Source organism: Balaenoptera borealis, assembly GCF_965194805.1.
Source record: "Balaenoptera borealis genome assembly, chromosome: 21".
NCBI classification, from domain to species: Eukaryota; Metazoa; Chordata; class Mammalia; order Artiodactyla; family Balaenopteridae; genus Balaenoptera; species Balaenoptera borealis.
In genome coordinates this window covers 15,356,213-15,379,993 of record NC_138880.1, presented here as the reverse complement: position 1 = coordinate 15,379,993, position 23,781 = coordinate 15,356,213, and the positions used below count along the sequence as shown (strand labels likewise).

Sequence of the window (23,781 nt, the reverse complement as noted above, 5' to 3'; positions counted from 1 at the left end):
GCAGATTTGTAAAGGACCAACACAATGCTCTCTTATGAGTAATGGGAGCTAGTAAAAACACCCCAAGGGAAACCCGCGTACTCTGCCTGCCCCGGATACGATCTCTCCAACCAGATCATCAAACCCCTAAGAGCAGTGATGCCTTCCGTGTCTTGGTTTCCTCCCCGCCGTCCACTGACCCAGTAGCCTCCTGCCCTTTCTCTGTTTTCATGGCCAGCAGGGCGCTCTTGCTCAGAGAATTCAAAAAATAGCTTTTGGTGGACAATGGTGCATTATTGCCTAAATTCCCCTACTTATACCTAGAAAGTAAATAAACCAAACCAAGGACACAAAACATCTGCCAACTGGGGAAAGATGCTACTGGAAATAAAACATCAGCTATGACAGCCATCACTTGTATTACTGATTTGAAATTCTGGGGACCCTAAAGTATATGCCATCATGTGAGGATACAAAGAATCCTTTGACTCAAAATGCCGTGTATCTAAACGTCTCACCTTCAGCAAACTCACAATGATGGAGCATGGCCATGTGCCAGCACTGAACAGACAGCTTTAAACGTACATCTCATTTCATCTTTACAGTGTTACTATAAGGTTTATATCCTCATTTTGCAAGTGAGGAAGCTAACGTTGAGGGAGGTTATGTGATGTACCCAGAGTCAAGGCTAGCAAGGGGTGGACTCAGGCTGTGACCTTGGGAACCCACTTCTGGGGCCCTTACCTTTTGCTGCCACCCTCTGATACCCGTCCCCCCAAAGTGGGGACTGCTTCTTTACTCCAGAACACATCTCTCCTAGAAAAGTAATCCAAAAATGCTATTATTCAGTAATGAACTAACCATTGACATCTTTGTACTTTTATGAAAGACAGCTGTTTCCTGGTTTGAACAATTTTATATGGCTTTGCACAATATGAACCAAATGTAATTTGAGTTCCTTAACCAAACTAATGTAAACACCAAATGACTGCAAAAGTTAATTTAGCATCATTAGCTTGTATCATGGATACATGGTTATCAGAATTCTGCTCCGACACCAGCCAGGAAAAGATCTCAAAATATAAAAAGGCAAATTAAAAACGTAAACATTAAATGCTCTCGAAGTCATAAAATGAACCAAAGTAAGAGCATGTTGCACCAGACTGAGACTTGGAAGTCATCCAGTCCAAATACAAGTCAGAAGGTCTCTGAGTTTAACAGATTTGCTCTGAGTCCCACGGAGAGCTTTAAACCCACCACGCACCATGGGGCTAGAGCTGCACCAAGAGAATGCTCTGAACCACCCAGGCCTGTTAACACCCCCGGTCCCGGACCGCTCTCCCCTGCTTCCTCACCTGATGCTTTCAGTTTCTACTTTCTGTCCCAAGATTACCCCCAAGGCTTGAACCCAGACTGGGAATCTCTGGCTTCCCCCAAGAACTGTCTCCTGGCGGGAATTTCACACAGGCCTCTGCTCCTCCTGCCTGCAAGTGCCTGAGGGCCCAGGGTAACAAATGTAGATGTCAAGCCCTGACCCCAGGCTCCCGTTCCTGCACCGCTGGCTTCCTTGCTGGGAACAGTGTAGGTTTTGCCAGAGAACCGGAAATAATTCGCAGTCGACTATTAAGCATTGGCTATCAGTTTCTATTAAACCAAGAGCTTTAGTTTCCCCCGCCCTGCCCCAGATGCCCAGAATCACACAGGTCCAGGGAACTGTTTTGTGTGGGTCCTACCCCTGGCAGCACTGCCAGCCACTGAAACAGCAGGAAAGTCGAAGGCACTGAGAAATGTCATGCATACGAGAGATTCACTTGGTGCTGTGCAGATGAGCAAGAAACAGAACAGTTCACAAGCTCCAGGACATGAGTGCACTCCGACAAGCTACTGCTTGGGGCCAGATTCTGAGGATTTCGGACACGTGCCCAGTTGCTAAGTTAAGAAAGTAAGAGAAACAGATTTTTCCTCTCAAAAAAAAAAAACCAAAACACTATCTTATCGATAACACACAGAGTGGCTCCTAACATGTGTTGGCTACTAAAATAGAGGCTAATTGGCTCCAATTTCCGTAACACAAACTTGATTTTCAAACTAAAGCACAAGCTATTGGTTGAGCACCTAATCAGGGAGATATTACTGTGTGAGGAGCCGCAGGGATACAGGAGTCTAAAGCAAGGCCTGTGATGTGGAGGGTTTCGGCACTGGAGAAAGTCAAGTGCACAAAGAAGGAACTATGGTACTGTGCAGTGGATGCCCCCTAGGAAGTTATGAGATGCTAGAGAACGAATGAGAAGGACAGACCAATACTGATTTCCAGGACTGGAAAAGACCTGGAAGTGTGGGGAATTTAGATTTATTACACACCTGTCATCACTAGCAAAAGCTAATAAAAAAGATAAATCCCAAAGTTGGTGGCAGCTGCAAAAAAAATGTTATATTTACAGAAAATATGTTACCAATAGAGGAAGGAGAAATATTCATGTGACCTGGTATATTTCCATTTTTAGGAACTCGCTTCAAGGAAGTGGGCCTTTCTTACAAAAATTATACAATGATTGCTCATAGCAACAGTATTCATAAAACAGTGAAAACTTAGTAACCCTCTCAAATATTCAATAAAGGGGAGCTGATTAAAAACTATGACACAATTCAGAAGACAGAATTCTCTGTAGTCATTAAAAATTATGAGACCGATATTTCTATGTAGAAAGTAAATTTGAAAGTATGTTCTCATTAGAAACATAAACTGATAAGGAACACAACTGGATTTGGAGTGAAATGGGTCATTCAAGATTAAATGGTCCTGAGGTTATTTGTTTATTTTTATGCTTGAGTCAATTAAGAAAAAAAAAAGGCTAAGTATGCTTCACGCTGAAGAGAGATGCCAGCTTTAAATGCTGATGCTTTCTCCTCTGTTGCATATTCTCTATTCATGTGCGGTTTTTACACAGTCTTCCTGAAGTAGCAGAAACTTGGCTGCATGAACAGACCACTGCATCTACTGAGGCTGTATTAGGCCACTACACAGTCTCCCTGTGTCCATTAAAGTTATGAAAAGCTATTCTTACTTAATCACTCTGTCTCAAGATTTCTGGCATTAAAATGCTAGTGAATGCTCATTAGCTGTTTTTTCCCCGTGGAAGAATAGAACACCAAGTTTTATTATGATTTATTTTTAAACTACAGGAGATAAGTGAAATGAGATTGTCTTTTTCTGCTAATCATCAGAATTCACAAATATTGGGCACATTATGCAAAATACTAAAAATGTATCACTCTGACGACCCAAACCACAATATTAAAAGCCTAAAACATGTCTTTTCAGTATAAATAAAACCCAGTTCCTGATCCAGGGTAAAGATCTGAGTTATGAACATCCCTCAAAACAGCAAAAGTGGTCTGGAAATTAAAACAAGCAATTATATAGGTTCTATTAAATAAGGAATTATCTAGATTTCTTCAAGGCCTCTTTCAGCTTGAATGTTCTGAAGCTCACTCCTCCACCCCTCAAAGTCCACTGCTGTCTTTTAAGTGTGACTCTGGATGAGATGCAGTGATACACAAACGCATGTTTCCCACATCCCCTCAGGGCAAAGGCAGCATCCTCAGAAACTGATGAGCAGGAGGGCTCCCACTTTGCAAGCCCACCGAGTTATCAAAGGGAGCAAAGATGGGAGAACTCCATGGTCCCTTTTATATGAAGACGAACGCCAGAGAGAGATAAAAGGACATCCTGTCTTAAAACAAAGGCCAGAAAGTATATACAAAGGAGAGGTAAACACTGGGAACGTAAGTTAGTGCAGCCACTATGGAAAACAGTATGGAGGTTCCTCAAAAAATTAAGAATAGAACTACCATATGATCCAGCAATTCCACTCCTGGGTATGTATCTGGGAAAAAATTAAAACACTAATTTGGAAAGATACATGCACCCCAGTGTTCATAGCAGCAGTATTTACAATGGCCAAGATATGGAAGCAACCCAAGTGCCCATCAACAGACAACTGGATAACGAAGATGTGGTATATACATACAATGGAATATTACCGTTTGCAGCAACATGGATGGACCTAGAGAATATTATGCCTAGTGAAATAAGTCAGAGAGAGAAAAACAAATACTGTATGATACCACTTATATGTGGAATCTAAAAAATCATACAAACAAATGTATATAGCAGAACAGAAACAGACTCACAGAAAACAAACTAGTGGTTACCAGAGGGGGAGAGGGACAGTTTAGGAGTAGGGGATTAACAGATACAAAGTACTATATATAAACTAGATAAGCAACAAGGATTTACTGTAGAGCCCAGGGAACTATAGCCATTATCTCATAATAACGTATAATGGAGTATAATCTGCAAAAATGAATCACTGTGCTGTACACCTGAAACTAACATAATACTGTAAATCAGGTACACTTGAATAAAAAATAAAATAAGAAAAATGCACCACTGTGCACACTTAAGAGTGTGAGAAAAGGGAGCGGAAGGGATCTCTCAGTACCTATTGGTTCCCACAAAACCAACATTTGCAGACCTGGCCGCCTCATGCCGCTTCAGGGGACGGTCCCCACGGCTGAGCCTCATCACAGCACAGCGCCTCCCTCAGGACCACGGTTGGGCAGCTCCGGCTTGGCTGCTGTTCCAAAGAAATAAATAGACTAGGTTGTACTTTTTGGTAGTCTTGTTTTTTTTTTAAAAAATCCATTTTGTGACTATGAATTATGACTTTTTTTTAGAAGAGAAACTGATGTGCAGGAAGTAGCACAGCAAGCCTGTGTCAAGACAGAAACAGACCTGGTCCTTCCATCTCCGAGACCAGGACTGGGCCCATCTCTGGCCGACATCATTTTCACAGAGGTAAAAATTATGCACAACTATGGAAGTGTGATCTTCCCAACTTATAAAAGTGTCCTAAAGTGCCATTTTATAACAGTCACTTGGAATAAATGGAAACAATTTTAAGTTTAAAAACCAAAGGATATAGGTCATAAAATGTCATTGAATGTGGTATTTTCTATCATATTGAAATGAAAGGTGAAGTTTAAAAGTAAATTTAAAATCAAAATGGATTAAAGGTAACTTGGCTTTGGAATTGTTTTTGGAAATTTTACCATAACCTTTAAGTAAACAGGAGATATCAATAACTTGGAGCTAGGATAACTTTACGGGCAAAAGACATCCTGGTATAAATAAGATGTGAAACGAAAGAGGAAAATCTTATGTCCTAGGTCTGGTTCTGCCACTGAGTTCACTCATTCATTCAACAGGTACATAACAACCACCAACTAATGTGAGACAGCACCACAGACTCTGAGAGAACAGCAGCGAATAAGGTGTACACGAAGACCCCTGATTTCGTGGCGCTTATAGTCTAGAAGGAAGATTAGTAAGGAACAAACTGCATAACTTATTAAAAACTTGTTACACAGATTATTAAAACAAGCTAATGAGATAGGCAGTGACTGGTTGCCCAGGATGCCTCTCTGAGGAGGTGACGTTTATGCTGAAATCTGAGCGACACGGAGAAGCAAGCCGTGGGAAGAACATTCCAGGCAGAGGAAACCGCTAATGCAAAGTCATGAAAGTAGGAAGATGCTTGGCTGCCCAGAGAAGAATCTAGATCATGGGGTGAAGGGGAAACGGGACAAGATGAAGAAGCAAGGCAGTGAGGCCCAGATCATGGGGACTTCGCAGACCAGGGGAAAATGTTTGGTTTTGATTCTAAGTGGTGGGGAGCCATGTGGAAGGTTTTAAACAGAGTAATGACATCTGATCTAAGAAGATCCCTCTGGCTGCTGTGTGGGATGGCAAAATGAAGGCAAGGAAACCATAAGAAGGCTCACAGAGGAGCCCAGGTGAGAGGTGGTGGAGGCCTGGTCTGGAGAGGCGCCCACGGAGATGGAGTGACTGGCGTTATGTTTCATAGACAGTCAGCAGGACTTGCCAATGAATTGGATGTGGAGGTAAGATGCAGAGACGAACCAAGGATAATTCCAAATCTTTGGTATGGGAAGACGGCAGCTGGTGGTACTACTTGCAAGACTAAGCGAGAAGATGGTTTGTGGGAAGGGGAGAAATTAGGAGTTCTGTTTTGGCCAAGTTAGATTTGACTGTTAGACAACAGTGATAGATATTAATTGTGGAATTACACATTCAGTTCTGGATTTGCAGGAAAAGGTTAAGGCTGGAGGTAAAGATTTGGGAGGAATCAGCAAACACATGATCTGGAAAGGCATAAAAGTGAATGACATCACCCAGGAAATTGAGTAGATAAAGAAGAAAAAGGAAACAGAGCCTGGGGTGCTCCAAGTTTAGAGGCTGAAAAGGAGAGAGGCCAGCCAGGAACTGCCAAGGAGGCAGAAGGAGAACAAGAAGAACATGGCTTCACAAAGGAAACCAAACTCCTTCAAGAAAAGGGAGTGACCAGCTGTGCTCACCTCTGCTGAGTGGACAAGCAAAGTAACAACGGAGACGGGACCACTGGGTTTGGAGGTGACTGGAGGCTTTGACAGAAGCAGAAAGGTGGGGACAGGTGTGTGACTGAAGAGGGCTGAGGAAAGAATGGGAGGCGGAAGTGGGAACCACAGCCAGAGACAAATTTCCACAAAGCTGTGAATTATGTTGTACTTGCCACTTGTACTCTGAGCTGGGTATCCCACACCCGAAAAACACAATTAAGGAAATGGCCCTGTTTCTCTCTGAGTTTTCTCCAGCTCTAAGTCTCCATGTCTGAACTACTACAATGAACAGGTGGGTAGATGGAGGAGTGAGTGAGTAATAGAATGAATGAAAGATCACAAGGCTTAGAAGATAAAAAAGAGGAAGGAGGGACTTCCCTGGTGGTCCAGTGGTTAAGAATCCGCCTTCCAATGCAGGGGACATGGGTTCGAACCCTGGTCCAGGAAGATCCCACATGCCGTGGAGCAACTAAGCCCATGTGCCACAGCTACTGAGCCCACGTGCCATAACTACTGAAACCCGCGTGCCTAGAGCCTGTGCTCCACAACGAGAAGCCACCACAATGAGAAGCCCGCACACCGCAACAAAGAGTAGCCCCCGCTCACCGCAACTAGAGAAAGCCCACGTGCAGCAACGAAGACCCAACGCAGCCAAAGATAAATAAATAAATAATAAAAATAAATAAATTATTAAAAAAATGTTAAAAAAAAGAGAGAAAGGAGCCCAGTGCAAAAGCCCTGGAGGCCAAGGTGATGAACTGCTCTTTTGAAAAGATAAACAGGGGTCTCCATGTCTTTTCCAGAGTGGGTTATGTGGTAAGAAAGCCATCTGTATGGTAGACATTTCCATTAAAAAAAACAACAATGGTGAAATAACATGTGCTTGCTATTGAAAACAGATTTTTATCAAAAGTCAGTCTATGCAATACTTAGCAAATTACCAATGCCATTTTTTACAGAAACTAGAACAAAAAATTTTACAATTTGTATGGAAACACAAAAGACCCCGAATAGCCAAAGCAACCTTGAGAAAGAAAAACGGAGCCGGAGGAATCAGGCTCCCTGACTTCAGACTATACTACAAAGCTACAGTCATCAAAACAGTATGGTACTGGCACAAAAACAGAAATATAGATCAGTGGAACAGGAGAGAAAGCCCAGAAATAAACCTACACACCTATGATCAACTAATCTATGACAAAGGAGGCAAGAATATACAAGGGAGAAAAGACAGTCTCTTCAGTAAGTGGTGCTGGGAGAACAGGACAACTACATGTAAAAGAATGAAATTAGAACACTAACACCATATGCAAAAATAAACTCAAAATGGATTAAAGACCTAAATGTAAGGCCGGGTACTATAAAACTCTTAGAGGAAAACATAGGCAGAACACTCTCATACATAAATTGCAGCAAGATCATTTTTGACCCACCTCCTAGAGTAATGAAAATACAAACAAAAATAAACAAATGGGACATAATGAAACTTAAAAGCTTTTGCACAGCAAAGGAAACCATAAACAAAACAAAAAGACAATCCACAGAATGGGAGAAAACATTTGCAAATGATGCGACTGACAAGGGATTAATCTCCAAGATATAAACAGCTCATGCAGCTCAATACAAAAAAAGAAAAAAAATCAAAAAATGGGTGGATGATCTAAATAAACATTTCTCCAAGGAAGACATACACAGATGGCCAAAAAGCACATGAAAGGATGCTCAACAGCACTAATTATTAGAGAAATGCAAATCAAAACTACAATGAGGTTTCACCTCACACCAGTCAGAATGGCCATCATCAAGACGTCTACAAACAATAAAAGCTGGAGAGGGTGTGGAGAAAAGGGAACCCTCCTACACTGTTGGTGGGAATGTAAATTGGTACAACCATTATGGAGAACAGTATGAAGGTTCCTTAAAAGACTTATAGAGCTACCATATGATCCAAAATCCCACTCCTGGGCATATGTCTGGAGAAAACCATAATTCGAAAAGATACATGCACCCTAATGTTCATTGCAGCACTATTTACAATAGCCAAGACATGAAAGCAACCTAAATGTCCATTGACAGAGGAGTGGGTAAAGAAGATATGGTACATATATACAATGGAATATTACTCAGCCATAACAAAGAATGATGACATTTGCAGCAACATGGATGGACCTACAGATTGTCATACTGAGTGAAGTAAGTCAGACAGAGGAAGACACATATCATATGATCATTTATGTGTAATCTAAAAGAATGGTACAGAACAGAAATAGAGCCACAGATGTAGAAAACAAACTTATGGTTACCGGGTGGAAGGGGCAGGGGAGGAATAAATTGGGAGACTGGGATTGACGTGTACACACTATTATATATAAAATAGATAACTAACAAGGACCTACTGTATAGCACAGGGAACTCTACTCAATACTCTGTAATGACCCATATGGGAAAAGAATCTAAAAAAGAGTGGATATATGTATATGTATTACTGATTCACTTTGCTGTTCACCTGAAACTAACACAACATTGTAAATCAACTATACTCCAATAAAAATTTAAAAAACAAAAAATTAGTCTAAAGCACTTTAATCACAACAATCAATGTATATGAAACTGCTGGTCATAGAGAAACAATACAAAGTGGTTTGGTTCTGGAATCAGACAGCCTTAGTTGCAATCCTGGCTAAGACTTACTGGCTGTGTGGATCAGTCAGGGTCTACTCAGGAGACAGAACCACCGAGTAAGCTTTAACATAAATAATTATTAACCTATTACAGTGAATTTACTACCAAGAGGAAAGAAAACTCTAAAGGATAACTCCAGGGCTGAGGGAGAATTGCCCAGGAAGAAGAACTTGGGCGTGGGAGCGCCCTGGGCAAAGCTGAGATTCAGACCTCGTTGGTTGGATGGGGTATGGTACAGCCTCTGAGTGGGGGAAAAGCCTGCTGGGCTGCCCAGGCCAGACTAGTCCACAGTCAGCTGGCTAAAGCCAGCAGGGAACTGTCCCCTAGGTGCTGACAAAATTCCCCAGGAAGCTGTCTTTGGGGGGAAGGTGGGGATCATGCTGTTGAACTGAGGCTAGATGGGCACCAACTAGAGTCCCTGAAAAGCTACCCGCCCCCCCCGGCTTGCTGCTGAATCAACGAGGAAGCCAGCTAGGCCACCCTCGAAACTCTCGGGGGATGTGCCCTGGGGGATACTGCTGAACTCACCAGGAAATTGGCTGGGGTGCCCCTAGATTCTCAGGCATCTTCCTGCTGGGCCACAGGGAAGTCAGCTGGGGTGCCCACAGATACCATCCAGCACTTGGGCCTCACCATATACTCTTAGGGAGCTCTGGGACTCTGAGAGGGGTCCCCCAAACTGCAGGGATGCTGTGTTCTCCCTGTGACCAGTTTGCTTTTGGCTCAATTTGTTCCTCTTGGAAAGAAGTCAAATTGATAGGGCCACTTAATAATCGGATACATCCTAAGTTATGAAGTGCAAAAGTAGATGCAAAAACTTACACCATCAGACATTGTGACTGTCTTCCAGAACTGTGTTTTCACTTTCACCATATAGCCCTGCAGTTCTTCAAAGTATAGGAATCCACTGAGTTCCAGGCAATTTAACAGTGTAAAGGCATTTCTGTCTCCCAGATTTGTTGAATTCTCAAGTCCAGTTTTGATTCTAAATGCTGGGACTTTGTTTTTTTAAAAAAAATCACTCAGAAATGCCCTTCTGTGCCTTGAAGCTTCGGGGACAATTTGTAAAGTCTTATCACTAAGAGAGGACAACCTATAAGCAAAACAGAAGCAGGCCAGTTGGGGTTCTTAGAGATGACCTTGAACTAAGGGTATATATAACTCAGTACCTATCTTCAGTGAGTCTTCATGGTTTGTCATTAGGCTGCACTGAACAAACGAAATTTCAACACTTCAGCGTCTTCCCAACATCCTCCAGGGTGGTGACAGTGGTGACAGTTACAGGCAGAAGGAAAGACAAAGGCCACACTCTTGATTTCTTCTCTGACTCATTCCATGTTGCTAACCTGTGAAGCACTCAGACTTTCCTGATGAGTAATTCAATGGAAGCCAAGCCTCCCCACAAGCCAGGCACAAATGATGGACACTTTGAAATTTTTCCTTTTATGGCAGGTGCTCCATCTGGAGCAGACAAGCCTAGCTTTTCCTTGTTTAACCCAATTCCTGACAGAAGATGATTGTCCTCATAGTAATGTTTGCTTTTAATTACATAAAGCTTTTTGTTTGTTTGTTTGAGGAGCAGGAGGTGACTAAACATCTCAGGTATGCTAAACTAAGAAGAGTGGCATTTGGTCCAGGGCCCCTCCTGGATGGGTCATCACACAGGTCTCTTCTGGATCAAAAGAGCTGGGACCTCAGATCAAGCACTTGGCAAAAGTTCAACCAAGGGTGGGGGGGGAAACTGCTGACAACATTTCTTTGTAAATCTTCTTCCCTCACATTACAAGCTTACACTTCCTTTTCCTAACGTCTTTTTTTGTGTGTGTGTGTTTTTATTTGACCACATGCAACCCTCTGTCCCATTCTTCCCCACCACTTCCTCATAACTCAGCACTTTGAAATTCCCCTTCTACAGCCCCCCTATTTCCATCACCTGCGGTGGAACAAGAGTCCCCATCTTCTCCTCCTCCTCCTCCAGGCTGCTTTTCTGCCTGGATTCTCTCCACCTGCTGAAAGAGTCCCAGGGTCCCCAAGGAGTTTCCTTCCCCAAGTGTCCATCACAGAACTGGGATGAGATGCCAGGGAGAAACTTTGGGAAGATTCCCTGCTGAAGTATGAGACCCCAACAGACACAAAATAAACATTCCTGGAGACCAGGCTCCTGTGGTGCTTATTAATATGTAGCAGAATTACTCCAGGGAAGTTGCCAGAATCTGGGGTGCCTACACAGGGTTTGCTTTTGGTTCTAAAAGCAAAAAATAGCAAAATAATAGATTGCTTTATATCAACGTTCTATACACTGGCTGTTGTCAGCACCTTTATCAGTCCCAGACTAGCCCAGATAATACACAAATCGCGATATCACAAGAACGAGAGAGCCTGTCTTTAGATTCTGTACAAGATTTCTCGAGAATATCTGAAAGCGAATCATGCTGTATCCTAGAAATGTAGAACAATGAGGTACCACTTCAACAAGGTGGTTTTAGGACAAGAAAGCCTTCATATCAATGGTAAGCAGGCTTTAAAAATTCACCACCCCGGACTTCCCTGGTGGTCCAGTGGTTAAGACGCAGTGCTTCCAATGCAAGGGGCACGGATTCAATCCCTGGTCAGGGGAACTAAGCTCCCACATGCCGTGCAGCGCAGCCAAAAGAATAAAAAAATTAAAAATAATTAAATAATTCATCACCCTGAAATAAGTCAGATGGAGAAAGACAAATACTGTCTGATGTCACTCATATGTGGAATATAAAAAACTAATAAACAATAACTAAATGAACAAACCAAACTAAACAAAAACAAACAGGTAGATGCAAAGAACAGAATCGTGATTCCCAGAGGGGAAGGGATGGGGGGAGGGTAAAAAGGAGGAAATAGATGGTGATGGATAGAAACTGAATTTTTGGTGGTGAGCACACTGTAGGGTGTACAGATGTAGAAATATAATGTTGTACACCTGAAACTTATATAATGTTATAAACCAATGTTACTCAATAAAAAAAGAGTTTAAAACTCACTACCCATGAGAAATGGCAAGGGCTTGACCAAAAAGGTGTAGACAAATTCATGCAAGTAAAATCAATAACGGGACACACTGTGAAAAGGTCAAGCTGCCGAGGTTAAAGTTTCAGAGGACAGCTAAGGCCTTCCACAACCCTATATTCTTAGTGACGACAAAAGAAATAAAGTGACCTAATCATTCATATACATACAGGTATCTCACTGGAGTTATGATCTGGAGTTAAACTGATCCGTTGCTGGCTCAGCTCGAGCTGTTGTATAAACGGCCTTACGAACAAGCACATCCTTCAGCAAAATGCACGTGAGGACTTACACCACCCTCTCCTGACCTTTAGTAGGTCTGACCCATGTCAAAGCTGACCGGGGACAGAGGGACACGCTGCCCTGCCTATTCCCGCCACTCAGTCATTCCAACTCCCCGCTCCTCAGACGCGTGTGCTGGCCACTTGGCTCCATCAGCGTTGCTAAGGGTTTATATAAATACAAATCCACCCAAGAAAGGAAAAATATTTCCCCTTTTCCGGCTCTGGATAAAGTTCTAGCAGACTTGGCTGAGGATGAGACATGCTTCACAGATCAAAGTACGCTAAGGGGAGGGGGTGGGGAGGAGGGGGGAGGAGGGGGGGTGAGGAGGGGGCGGAGGAGGAACAGAGCCCAAACCCAGCTCTGGCCTGCCCTCTTCTCAAGACGCAAGTCAGGATTATCAAAAGCCCCCATGCTGCTGGGCTGGAGTGCTTTCAAAAGGTGACTCGATTTGGAGAGCCTGTCACCTCCTTCTTACTGGAAACGGCTCCAGGCTCAGAGGAGTGAGTGAATGCAGACAGTTTCATAAAAGCCTTCAGGCTAAAACTGTCTCCCTCCAACCTGAGTTCTCCTTTCAACTGAGAAACGGGAGGAACTTTTAGGACCTGACCTGAAATTTGAAACACTGGCCGGGCAGCCTTGTCAAAATCGACCTGGTTCTGAAGGACTAAGGGAGCCACCTGAAGTCCTGAAGAATGATCAGAAACCGTATCTTGGCTTCAGGTCTCAGAACGAAGATACGAATTCCTGCAAATCGGTTTTTCTTGGAGGAAGGGAGGGGGCAGGAGAAATGAATTCCTCTGGGTGAGGGGGTTGCTGAGAGACCCCACAGGCTTAGGGTCAGACCCACAGAGCCTTGAGGCTGGAAGAAAGCTTGAGGTGGTTCAGCCTCCTTATTTTGCACATGAATAATGTCTCCCACTTGCATAAACAAACACTACTGGGAACGTGTTCCAGCCAGGACCCTCTTCCAACACCAGCTTTTCTTTATCTACTCCCCCCACCCAAGTTTCATTCCCAGAAGATCCAGCCTGGACTTGAGGCCATTTTAAACAAAAAGCATCCCTGGCGTCCTGAAAAGTGTTAACATTGCAGGACCAATGGAAACCGAGCCCTCCTTAGACTCTCCAGCCTCTTCAAAGTTGTAACTGTGAATAAGAAAGAATTCTTATTTAATTATTTAAGTCTATTTTTTCTTATTTTTCAGGTACACCTTCCTGCCGACAGGTGCAGCTGGCTTTCAAATGAAGAAGCCTCAGTGCAAAGAAAATGTAATCATGAAAAGTGTGGACACCCATTAGAAAGTATGGGACCCCCAAACAGGACTGGCTTCATCAGGGGAAAGAACCATTTCTTGGGGTAGCTCAGTCTACTTCCCTGGCCGTGGTCTCAGGTCACCTCCAGTCCTGACTTCTGGCCTGAATATCAGCTGAGATCTCACTACCTATTAAACACTGTCACTTGGATACCGATGTGCCCAAAATCAAACTCCTGATTCCCACTGGCCTCACGCTCCACCAGGCCACTCCGTTCCCAGGCTTCCCGTGTCTGTGAGTGTCCACTCTGTCCTTCAGTTACTTTGGACAGAACACATGGGGTCATTTTTTCCGCCCTTCTTCTCTCATACCACACGCTGAATACATCGGCACATCCCGCTGCTCCAGCTTCAAACCCATCAGCATCTGACCACTTCCTCAGCTCCCTGGTCCATGCCACCATCAACCCGGATGTGTGGTGGTCTCCTAGCTGAGCTCCTGACCCCAGTCTATTCCCCACTGAAGCCAGAGGGGTTCCCTCCCAGGGCACGTCAGGCCATGCTACTCATCTGTTCAGATCCTCTGCCACCTCCTTTGTCACTCACACATCTGCAGGGTCCGGTGTCATCTGCTCCATTCTCCTGCCCCTCCTTCCTCATCCTGCTCTAGCCCCATTGGCCTCCTTCTAAAACACACTCCCACCTCAGGACCCCGTTTTCACCACTTAGGTCCCCCTCCCCCCTCCCCATACAAGCTTCATTCGAGTCTCTGCTCAGATGTCACCACCTCAAAAAGAACTCCCTGACCACCCTGTATAAATAGCACCCCCCAACCTCCTGGTCACCCACATCCCATCACCTGCTTTATTTTTCTTACGGTACTTCTGTCCACTTGACATATATTGGTTGATGGTGTGTCTCCTCTACTAGAATGTACGAGTCACGAGTGTGGGGATTTCTCTTGCTCACTGTTGGATCCAAGCATCCAGAATAATGCCCGGCCCATAGCAGGCCTGAGATAGATGGTGAAGAAGAATCAATCATTTGATGAGTCCATAAGTGGACGGCATATACAAGGCAGCTTCTCAAGTTCCCTCAGGTCTGTGGTTCCAGATCTGACACTGGTGTGGTGCACAGTCAGGCCGTCAGGGCCACAGTCTACACCCTCTTCTTCCCAAGGGCACACGAAGGCCCAGCTGGGCAGGTGTCAGACTTCTCGGCGTATCACTGTTCCTCCACATGCCAGGCCTGGCACACAACCCAGGAGTGCTCCGCTCTGGAACTCACTCTGCTTTTCCGTCCTACCTGGTTCTCGCATCTTTTACAAACTAAAAGTCTTGCCAAACTCAAGACCCATTTGGGAAGATTCTAATGCCAACATCTTGAAAGGTTTTCTAAATTCTGAGAATTACAAGACTCAGAGACTCTTTAGGAAGACCTGTTAAGTGTAGCTAAAAATGCCCTCTTCTGAACTATCGTTGGAAATGGGTTATTTAGAGAGCGGGGGCGGGGAATTGGGAACAGAGACGCCACAAGTTACTTAGCGCTCTGGGTGTGGGTAGGAGGAGCTGAAATGAGAGCTTAGCACCACCCCCTTTCCCCAGTCTCAGACAGTTTGCTCACACACATGTGCTGATCAGCACCCTGCTGGGTTCTCCAGGGAACCCTCTGGAGGTCCCTTCTCTCCAGTCCTGTGTCCTGCAAACTCCAGTCACCCTGGGCTCCTTAATTCAGAGGGTCTGTCTCAGCTCGGCCCTCTCTGCACCGCCGCCTGGACACTCTCAAGGCACTACGCTGGGCCAGTTATGGGACCCACCCATTTGTTTCCTGTATCTCGGGATCATTGTCCTTTGTCACCTGATGCTCAGGGTCTTGAAAATCATTATTTTATATACTTTGCTGGAGTTTACTCCCAGGTGCAAGAGTAAATACAGTCTCTGTTACTCTGTCTTAGCTGAAAGTAGAAGTGTTTTTATAAGTCTTAAAAGTACTTTTGATATTGTGAATAAAATAGTTTCTTTCTAAATGATAAGCCCGTCATCAAAGTTAAAAACTTACGTTCCTCCAAAGACAATGAATGAACAGACAAGACACAGACTAGGAGGAAAGATTTGCAAAGCATGTATCTGATAAAAGGGCTTGTATACAGAATATATAAAGAACTCTAAAAACTCAGTAAGAAGAAAAAACACCAATAAAAAGGGGGCAGAAAAAGTTTGAACAGACATTTCTCCAAACAAGGTGCACCAATGGTAAATAAGCACATGAAAAGATGCTCCACATCATTACTCATTAGGGAAATGCAACCAAAACCAGAACGAGATACCCTTCACATCTCTTAGGGTGTCTAAACAACAAAGGCTGACCACACCCAGCGTTAGTCAGCACTGCAGGAACGGGAACTCTCAACACTGCTGGTGGCATTTCTTGAAAAGTGGAAACATACACCTGCCACGTGATCCAGCAGGTCACTCTTAAACTTTCACCCAAGAGAAGAGAAAGCATAAATCCAATCAAAGATCTATATATAAATGTTCATAGCAGTTTCATCTGAAGTAGCCAAAATCCAGGAGCAACCCAAATGTCCATTAAAAGGTGAGCAGATGATAAACTGTGGTATATCCATACGATGGAATACAGACCAGCAATAAAAGGGAATGAACCATGGGTATACACAACACAGATGAATCCAGAAATAACTATGCTGAGGAAACGAAGCCAGACCAAAAAAGAGTGCATACTGTATGATCCCATTACATAGAATTCTAGAAAATGGAAACTAATCTATAGTAACGGAAAGCAGATCAGTGGTTGTCTGGGGTGGAGGTGGCAGACGGTAAGGGATCGGAGTGACCCAGAGGAAACTCCCGAGGGAGAGGGATTTGTTCATTTTCTTGATTGTGGTGATGGCTTTATGGGTATATACCCAGCTCAAAACTTACCAAATTGTATACTTTCAGACTGTGCATTTTACTGTATGCCACTTACATCTCAACTATATCTCAAATAGAAACAAACCCTATAGTTAACTAAAACCCCAAACTATCACCAAGAAACACCAACTGGTGTTACAGCATGACCACCCTCCCCACCAAAATGAAATGCTTGACAGATTTGGGAAGGATAAATTTCATTTACCATATCCCATGACATCCAAAATGAAAAATTAGGGAATCTCAGATCAAAGCCCTAGAAGGCAGTAATGTCACATAAGCATGCATCTTTTTTGCTGAGATTCTTTTTTCAGCTTTTATTTATGATTATTTCATGTGCGTCTCACTGTGATATTTGTAAAACAAAAAAAGTATATTCTGTTAGATGAAACTCAAACTGAAGCTATACTCAATCATATAGAAAATTCTAATAGTAATAATAGTAGATACTATCTAATACCTGATAATAATTGGCAGGTGACACTACCTACCCATGGCTATTAAATTAATAGATCAAAGTAGTTAAACACAGTTGATGGTTATAAACTTGCAGGGCATAGCAATAATATGGAAACACACCAGCGTCTGCTGCTGAGGGATAGACGTGTAAGAGCTGACACCTATGGCAGGGTAAGTCCAGGTAAACATACTCCCTCCCATCTCTAACCAGCTAGAGACCTGTAAGCTCCTCTTCCATCTCAGGGAATTACTCTCTGCCTATTGTAAGCTGAAGAGTATCATCACTTAGAGGTGAGACATAAGCTTCAATTCATCCAACACTATCCCCCAGAACTCCCCGGAGAAGACAAGGCTAAGGGCAAGAAGACATAAGGACAATGGCTTCTTTCAGTCTTGAAGCACAAAGTAGTCTAGTGACTGACTCACAACATTAGCTCAAAAGAGCACCATCTAATCTCCATCAAGTGGAAATTGCACCACTTTTGATTAAATGAACAGAAAAAAATGAGTAAGTACCATAATAACCTCTACCACTTACGAGAAAATTTACCCTGGCTTTTATGGGAGGAAAAATCTCCTTATGTCTTGAGCTGAGATATTACACCAAATTATATCCAAGCTCTTTAATTGAAGCCCATTTGTATCAGAGGTTATTAGTCTAATAAAGCCATTTGAAACTAAAAGTATAGACAGTTGCCAATCTACAAACATTTGACTTTCAAAAATAATAAATGGCCCCATTCCTGTTAGCAGTGACGCTTGTAACAATCCCACCTAAGCAAGCTTCCTGTCGCCCCGTATTTTGGTGTCAGCTCTCAGCCTCGGTGCAGCCATGCCCCCGAACCCCATCCCAGCTCACACATGTGGGAGCCATCGCGCTCCTATTTCCTCCTCACTGTGGCTCTAGCCTTTATCTAGCCGTACATCCTTCACCTGTGCATTCTGCTCTGGACTGCAAGTGCCAAGACATTATGGCCACCAATACTGTTTCAGAACATCGTAGGATTGCACGGGCTTTGCGCTTCGGTCAGAGCATCCCTGCCGAGGAGACACACAGCCTACCTGAATCACAAGGACTTCTCCAAAGGACAAATGAGGTTCTGATGCCAGAAGTGGAAGGAATGAATTACGAAGAAAAAGAACAATGGTAAACTATAATCTAGACACACATCAGTAAATACATAGGTTCCCTAGGGTTGTGATACGGTACAAACAATAAAAAAAGATGAGACGCATAGTAGAGGCGGCTAGATTCTGCTGAGGAAAATGTCCAGGGAAGGAAGAGTTTATTTAGTTATTTTTTTAGAGTCCACATATAAGTGACATCATGCACTATTTGTCTTTGTCTTATTTCACTTAGCATAGTGTCCTCCAGTTTTATCTATGTTGTCTTAAATTATAGGATTTTCTTCTTTTTAAAGGTTGAATAATATTCCATTGTATGTATATATGTGTGTGTGTGTGTGTGTGTGTGTGTGTGTGTGTGTGTGTGTGTGTGTGTGTATGTCATATTTCCTTTATCCATTAATCTACTATGGACACTTAGGTTGTTTCCATACCTTGGCTCTTGTGAATAATGCTACAATGACCATGGGAGTACAGATATCTCTTCAAATAATGATGATGTTTCCTTTGGATATATACTCAGAGTGGGAGGGAGGAAGAGTTTATGACACAAATTGACCATGTGTAAAAGATGTTGTAGGAATGAAAAACTCTGAACACCTAGGAATAAAGGGGGACCATGGAGTATTTGGAAAGGTCATTGTTCAAGGTCATACGTAGTTTAAAATTATGACATTTCAGTGAGCCTGTGTGCATGAAGACTTGCTTATATTTCGGGATTTAAATACAGTGCAAAGAAGTGTTGCCAAATTTTCAATCAACATCCAAAAAAGGGTGGAAATGTTTTTTATTATGAAACTGGAGGAAAGGCAAGCCTTATAAGCAGCATGCAACCCACTAGAATTTTCCCTGATGATAGTGCTAATTTAGGAGAAGAAGAAGGATCCAAGGCCATAGAACAATTGTGAAAGCAAGATAAGGCTGCTGAGTCTTAACCCAGTGTATGAGATTAAGTTTTAATGGCATATGATAAAGTGGCCGTGACACAGCTGGCAGAGCTGGCTGAGTTGTTGAAAATGGCTCTTGAAGCTACAGGAATTGGACAGTAGACATAGAAAAAGAACACGGTAAATCCAAAAGAGTGGAAGGACAAAATAAATAAAGAGAAAAGTCAAAAATAGAGTAGAAAAGCAGTAAACTTGACAAATAAAACCAAAAGAAAGACCAGTAAAATAAGCAATATTTGGCAAATATGATAGAGATGGGACTAGCTATAAAACAGAATTTTTTTTTTAATTACAAAAGAATACTATGCTAGCTTTATACCAACACATTTGAAAATCTGGACAAAATGGCTGATTATTGATAAGTTATATGCAGCCAATATTTACTCATATTTTGAGTAGAGAATACAAGTAGTTTTATGAAATTAGAAAATATAATCAAAGATATACACCTTAGAAAGACATCAGTTATTTTCCAATGTATTAAAAAAGCTAGAAGAGTCCTAATACAAAAATCAGATATGGAAAATTTACCCCAAAAGTAACTAGAAGCACATTTCTTTTAAGATCTTAAGTTCTAACTAATATTAGCAAATAGATTCCAGCAACATATTTTTAAAAAGTCATTATGATCAAGAGGGATATATCACCATAAAGCAGATATTTTAAAGTAGGGTAAAGTTGGAATGAGGAAAGAAATGTCCATATCCAATATCAAAACACACTCCAAATTTCAGTAGTTTAAAAAAATCTAATAAGCTATAACAGTACACCAGTATATTATTAAACCAGAATAGGAACCCATGTATATATGAGAAATAAAATAGAGGGTAAATAAAATACAGGCTGTCCTCACTGTGGAACTACAAAAATGATCATACAAGCTGAACTGTGCAAAGTTGATCGTAATGATCGACAGGGAAAATATTATTGTTCTATGACCTTAAAATCTTTCTGACAAAAGCACTAGAAACTTTTTTGTTGGTTATAAAGTTACAGATAGACTTAAAAATTTAGTAAACCTTATATTTAGTGCAACCTAAAATGTAAGAAATATTGAGAATTAACATGTTTTATTCCATTGTAAAAAACTTATGAGACTTCTAGTTTTGAGTCCAGCATGGAAGGAGCTTGGAAGTTGCCACTCTGTCCTAACAGGTAAATATCTGAACAAACTGAAAAATCAGCAGTTCTTCTTAGATTCATTAGAGAAGTGAGGTCACAGGAAAAATCACCGTGCCCAAAACTGGAGAGGCAGAATAGCAGATACAGAGAATAACAACTTACCGGAACAGAAACCCAAGAGCAGAAATCTCTGTGGAAACCAATAGTGAGGTAGAAAAACCTGAACTGTATTTGACGGATTGCTGGAGGCGTGTGTGGAAAAGTCTGTGAGGTAAAAAAACTCCAGGGAAGCCCCTATCCTTTTGCAAGTTTTGTCTCTTGAGCTCTACCAGGTTGTGACTACCAGGTGAAGGTCAAAGGAAAATCCCCTTGGGGTTCTGGCAGGGGGACGGTGACAGGAGCAATTTTGAAATACACCAGAGCATTCTGCTATTCTTCATAAGGCCTGCCCTCAGGAGAAACTGTTTCACCAGAGGCCTAACCTATGGGGTTTTGTCAGAGCCTAACTGACCTGGGGGAAGGGAAATATCCAGCCACTGTGTTTCACCTAAGGTGAGGGAAAATACTGAGAGGCAGTTGTGACATTCATAGCTGAGGAGCACATGCTCATTACCAGACTGAGACCTAATCATAAGACTATGCAATGCTTCTATAACACCACATCACTAAAGGACGATGCACTGCAGTTAATTTCACTAGTACGTCATGTCTGGATTTTCAAGGAAGAGAAAAGTGAATCATATAAAATGCTTGATTAAAACCAGAAATAGCAGAAAAAGAGTGGAATATAAAAAAGGAACAAAGAACAATGGCAATAAATATGAAACTAACAAATATGGTAGATATTAATCCAATGATATCAGTAATCATTTTAAATACCAATGGTATAAATACACCAATTAAAAGACAGAGATTGTCACAGAGGATCGATAAACAAGATCCAAATATAAGAAATCTACTTTAAATATGAAGGCACATATAGCTTAAAAGTAAAGGGTTGGGGAAAGATACATCATGCTAACACTAATTAAAAGAAAGTTTAAGAAGCTGTATCAATTTCAGACAAAGCAGAGTTAAGAGCAAAGAAAATTATCAGGCACAAAGAGGGGCATTCCATAATGAAAAAGGGGTCAATTCTCCAAGAAGACATAAATAACAATTCTTAATGCTTATGTGCCTAACAACAAAGCATCAAAATGCGTGAGACAAAAACTGATAGAACTGCAAGGAGAAAGAGATAAATCCACTATCATAGTTGGAGATTTCTACACCCCTCTATCATAAATGGACAAATCCATCAGGCAGAAAATCAGTACAGACATAGCTGAATTCAACAACACCATCAACCAAATGGATATAATAAACATCTACAGACTACTTCATCCAACAACAGCAGAATACACATTGTCTCAAGCTCACATGAAGTATACACCAAGACAGACCACATTCTGGGCCATAAAACACACTCTAACAAATTTAAAACATCAGAAATCATATAAAGTCTGTTCTCAGACCACAGTGAGGTCAAACTGGAAATCAATAACAAAAACAAAGCTGGAAAATTCCAAAATACTTGAAGATTAAACGGTTCAGTTCTAAGCAATACATGGATCTTGCTGTGTGTGTGTGAACCGAATAACATGCACAGTGACCAAGCACCTACAGACTTGGAAAGAAGGGCCCTGATTGTTCACTGACCATGCTACACATCTGTTATATCCCGGGTGATCTGTGGCCTTAAGAACTAGCTGTGAAGTTTGCACTTTATGCCCTTCCTCACAGTTAATATGGCAGTTACTGAAATTTGATTGTTTTGTTGTGGTCCTGGGATTATTTAACTAAATCATGGTAACTGAAATTCATGCATGGGCAAACTGTTCAGAGCGAGAACTGCATGTATAGCATACATTTGGTAATATTCTATTGCAAGAAACAAATACCTAGAAGAATGTAAAATAGGATAAGAAATCATATTCTTGTTATGAGGAAGTCTGTCCCTAAGCAGAACACGAAACTGAGATACCATAAAGAAAAAGGAGAGTTGATTTGACTTCATAAAAATTAAAGAATTCTGCACGGCAAAAGGCAATCCAAACATAAAGATAACTGACAAACTAGGAAACATAATATAAACATTTGACCATGGATTTGGCCAACAATTCTTTTCTTCACAATAGTATGAGGAGGGGAAATCTCAGTGAGTCAAACCTCATGAATCAATAGATGAGAGGTTAGACTAAAGTTCTCATATGGTGTGGATTTAATTTTATGGAATGCAAAGTACCTTCCAACAGAAAATGTGGAGTACTACCAGTCTTATCCAGATCCTTGGCAATGCAAGTAGAGAAACCTTGAGTAACTGTGTGATAGATGAATCTCTTTTCTGTTCTATAAGAGGAGAACAATGAACAGAATGTCTATTTCTCCAGGGCAGAATTCCAATACTGTCTCTGTACCACTGAGCCTTGCAAAACATCGAAACGCACAGTCTTTAGCAAATCACTCTTAAACAACCAAGAGGGAAAGAAATGGAAAGGCTAATGAACTTGACAATTACCTTTGTAGCCCCGACTGCTGAAAATAGCGATGATGGGAAACATGTGATGCCACGTATGTGAAACTTAAAGAGCACAGAGATTCAAATGGAGTAGAGTAGGGAAGAATGCCTCTGATAACCCACCCAAGTTGAATTATTTATAGTCTCAACTGGGAAACATTGATTAAGAAATGAGAGGATACAGGAAAGAGCAGCTCCTGAAATTGTGCCTAAATACCTCCAATATTCCTAAGGAATCCCGCGGACAACTGTGTCAGAGCGGAGCTGACAGATGGAGTATAGTAAGCGCAGAGGTCACGCCCTTGTCAGCCAGCATACGGAGAGCATTACTGATCCTCAGCAAATCATTACAGATCCTCAGGAAACTGTACTGCGACTGGGTCTAAAACCTGACTGGAATTTTCCATAGATGTGTGATACTGGAGATGGGTTTGCAGCTGCACTTGCCAGATCACCTTTGCAAAGCACAGTAGGCCACAGCCAGAGGAGCAAAGGCTGCTCTGCTCTTTCTCAAGCAGAAAAGGATCTTAGAAGTGCCAAGTTCTGTCCCACAAAGGATGGGGATAGCAGATTATGAGTCAGTGATCAGTACAATATCTGTGATCCCTCGGCTAATTTCCGTCTTGAAGCTGGGATATAAAGACTCAGGTGTTGGGTGATGAGCCACAATCCCTCTGAACAGGTGCTTAATCAGGACTGGATAGGATGAATTCAGACCTGGGCATCTGGCATCTGGTACCAGCCCTTTTTCTGGCAGGCTGCCTTTAGACATGTCCCTGACACCTTTGCATCTGTAGCTTTTCGTTGCTGTTGTCTGGTTGTTTAATTATGTAAAATGGTGATAACACTACTTGGTGGCATATTCTATTTTAAAAAACCTTCCATTACTCAGTGCACATCAAACAGTAAATGCTTTCTCTTAGTAAACCTGCATAA

The 23,781-nt window shown here is 42.1% G+C and overlaps 1 protein-coding gene across 7 annotated transcripts in view; it reads right to left on the bottom strand.

Moving 5' to 3' along the window:
• Positions 1-23,781, bottom strand: part of MFHAS1 (multifunctional ROCO family signaling regulator 1) — a 124,479-nt gene that overhangs the window by 19,659 nt on the left and 81,039 nt on the right. For 4 of the 7 annotated variants that reach the window (XR_014239081.1, XM_082374944.1, XM_082374946.1 and 1 more), the window contains exon 2: positions 724-795. The exons of 1 other annotated variant lie outside the window; for it this stretch is intronic. Coding sequence is in view for 5 of the 6 variants with exons in the window: in XM_082374944.1 (XP_082231070.1) it covers positions 724-795 (72 nt within the window). In the remaining variant the exon portion in view is untranslated. Of the gene's footprint in view, positions 1-723; positions 796-4,517; positions 4,620-18,573; positions 22,677-23,781 lie in introns of those variants that run through there. 2 more of the 7 variants (XM_082374949.1, XM_082374947.1) reach the window with 2 other exon arrangements.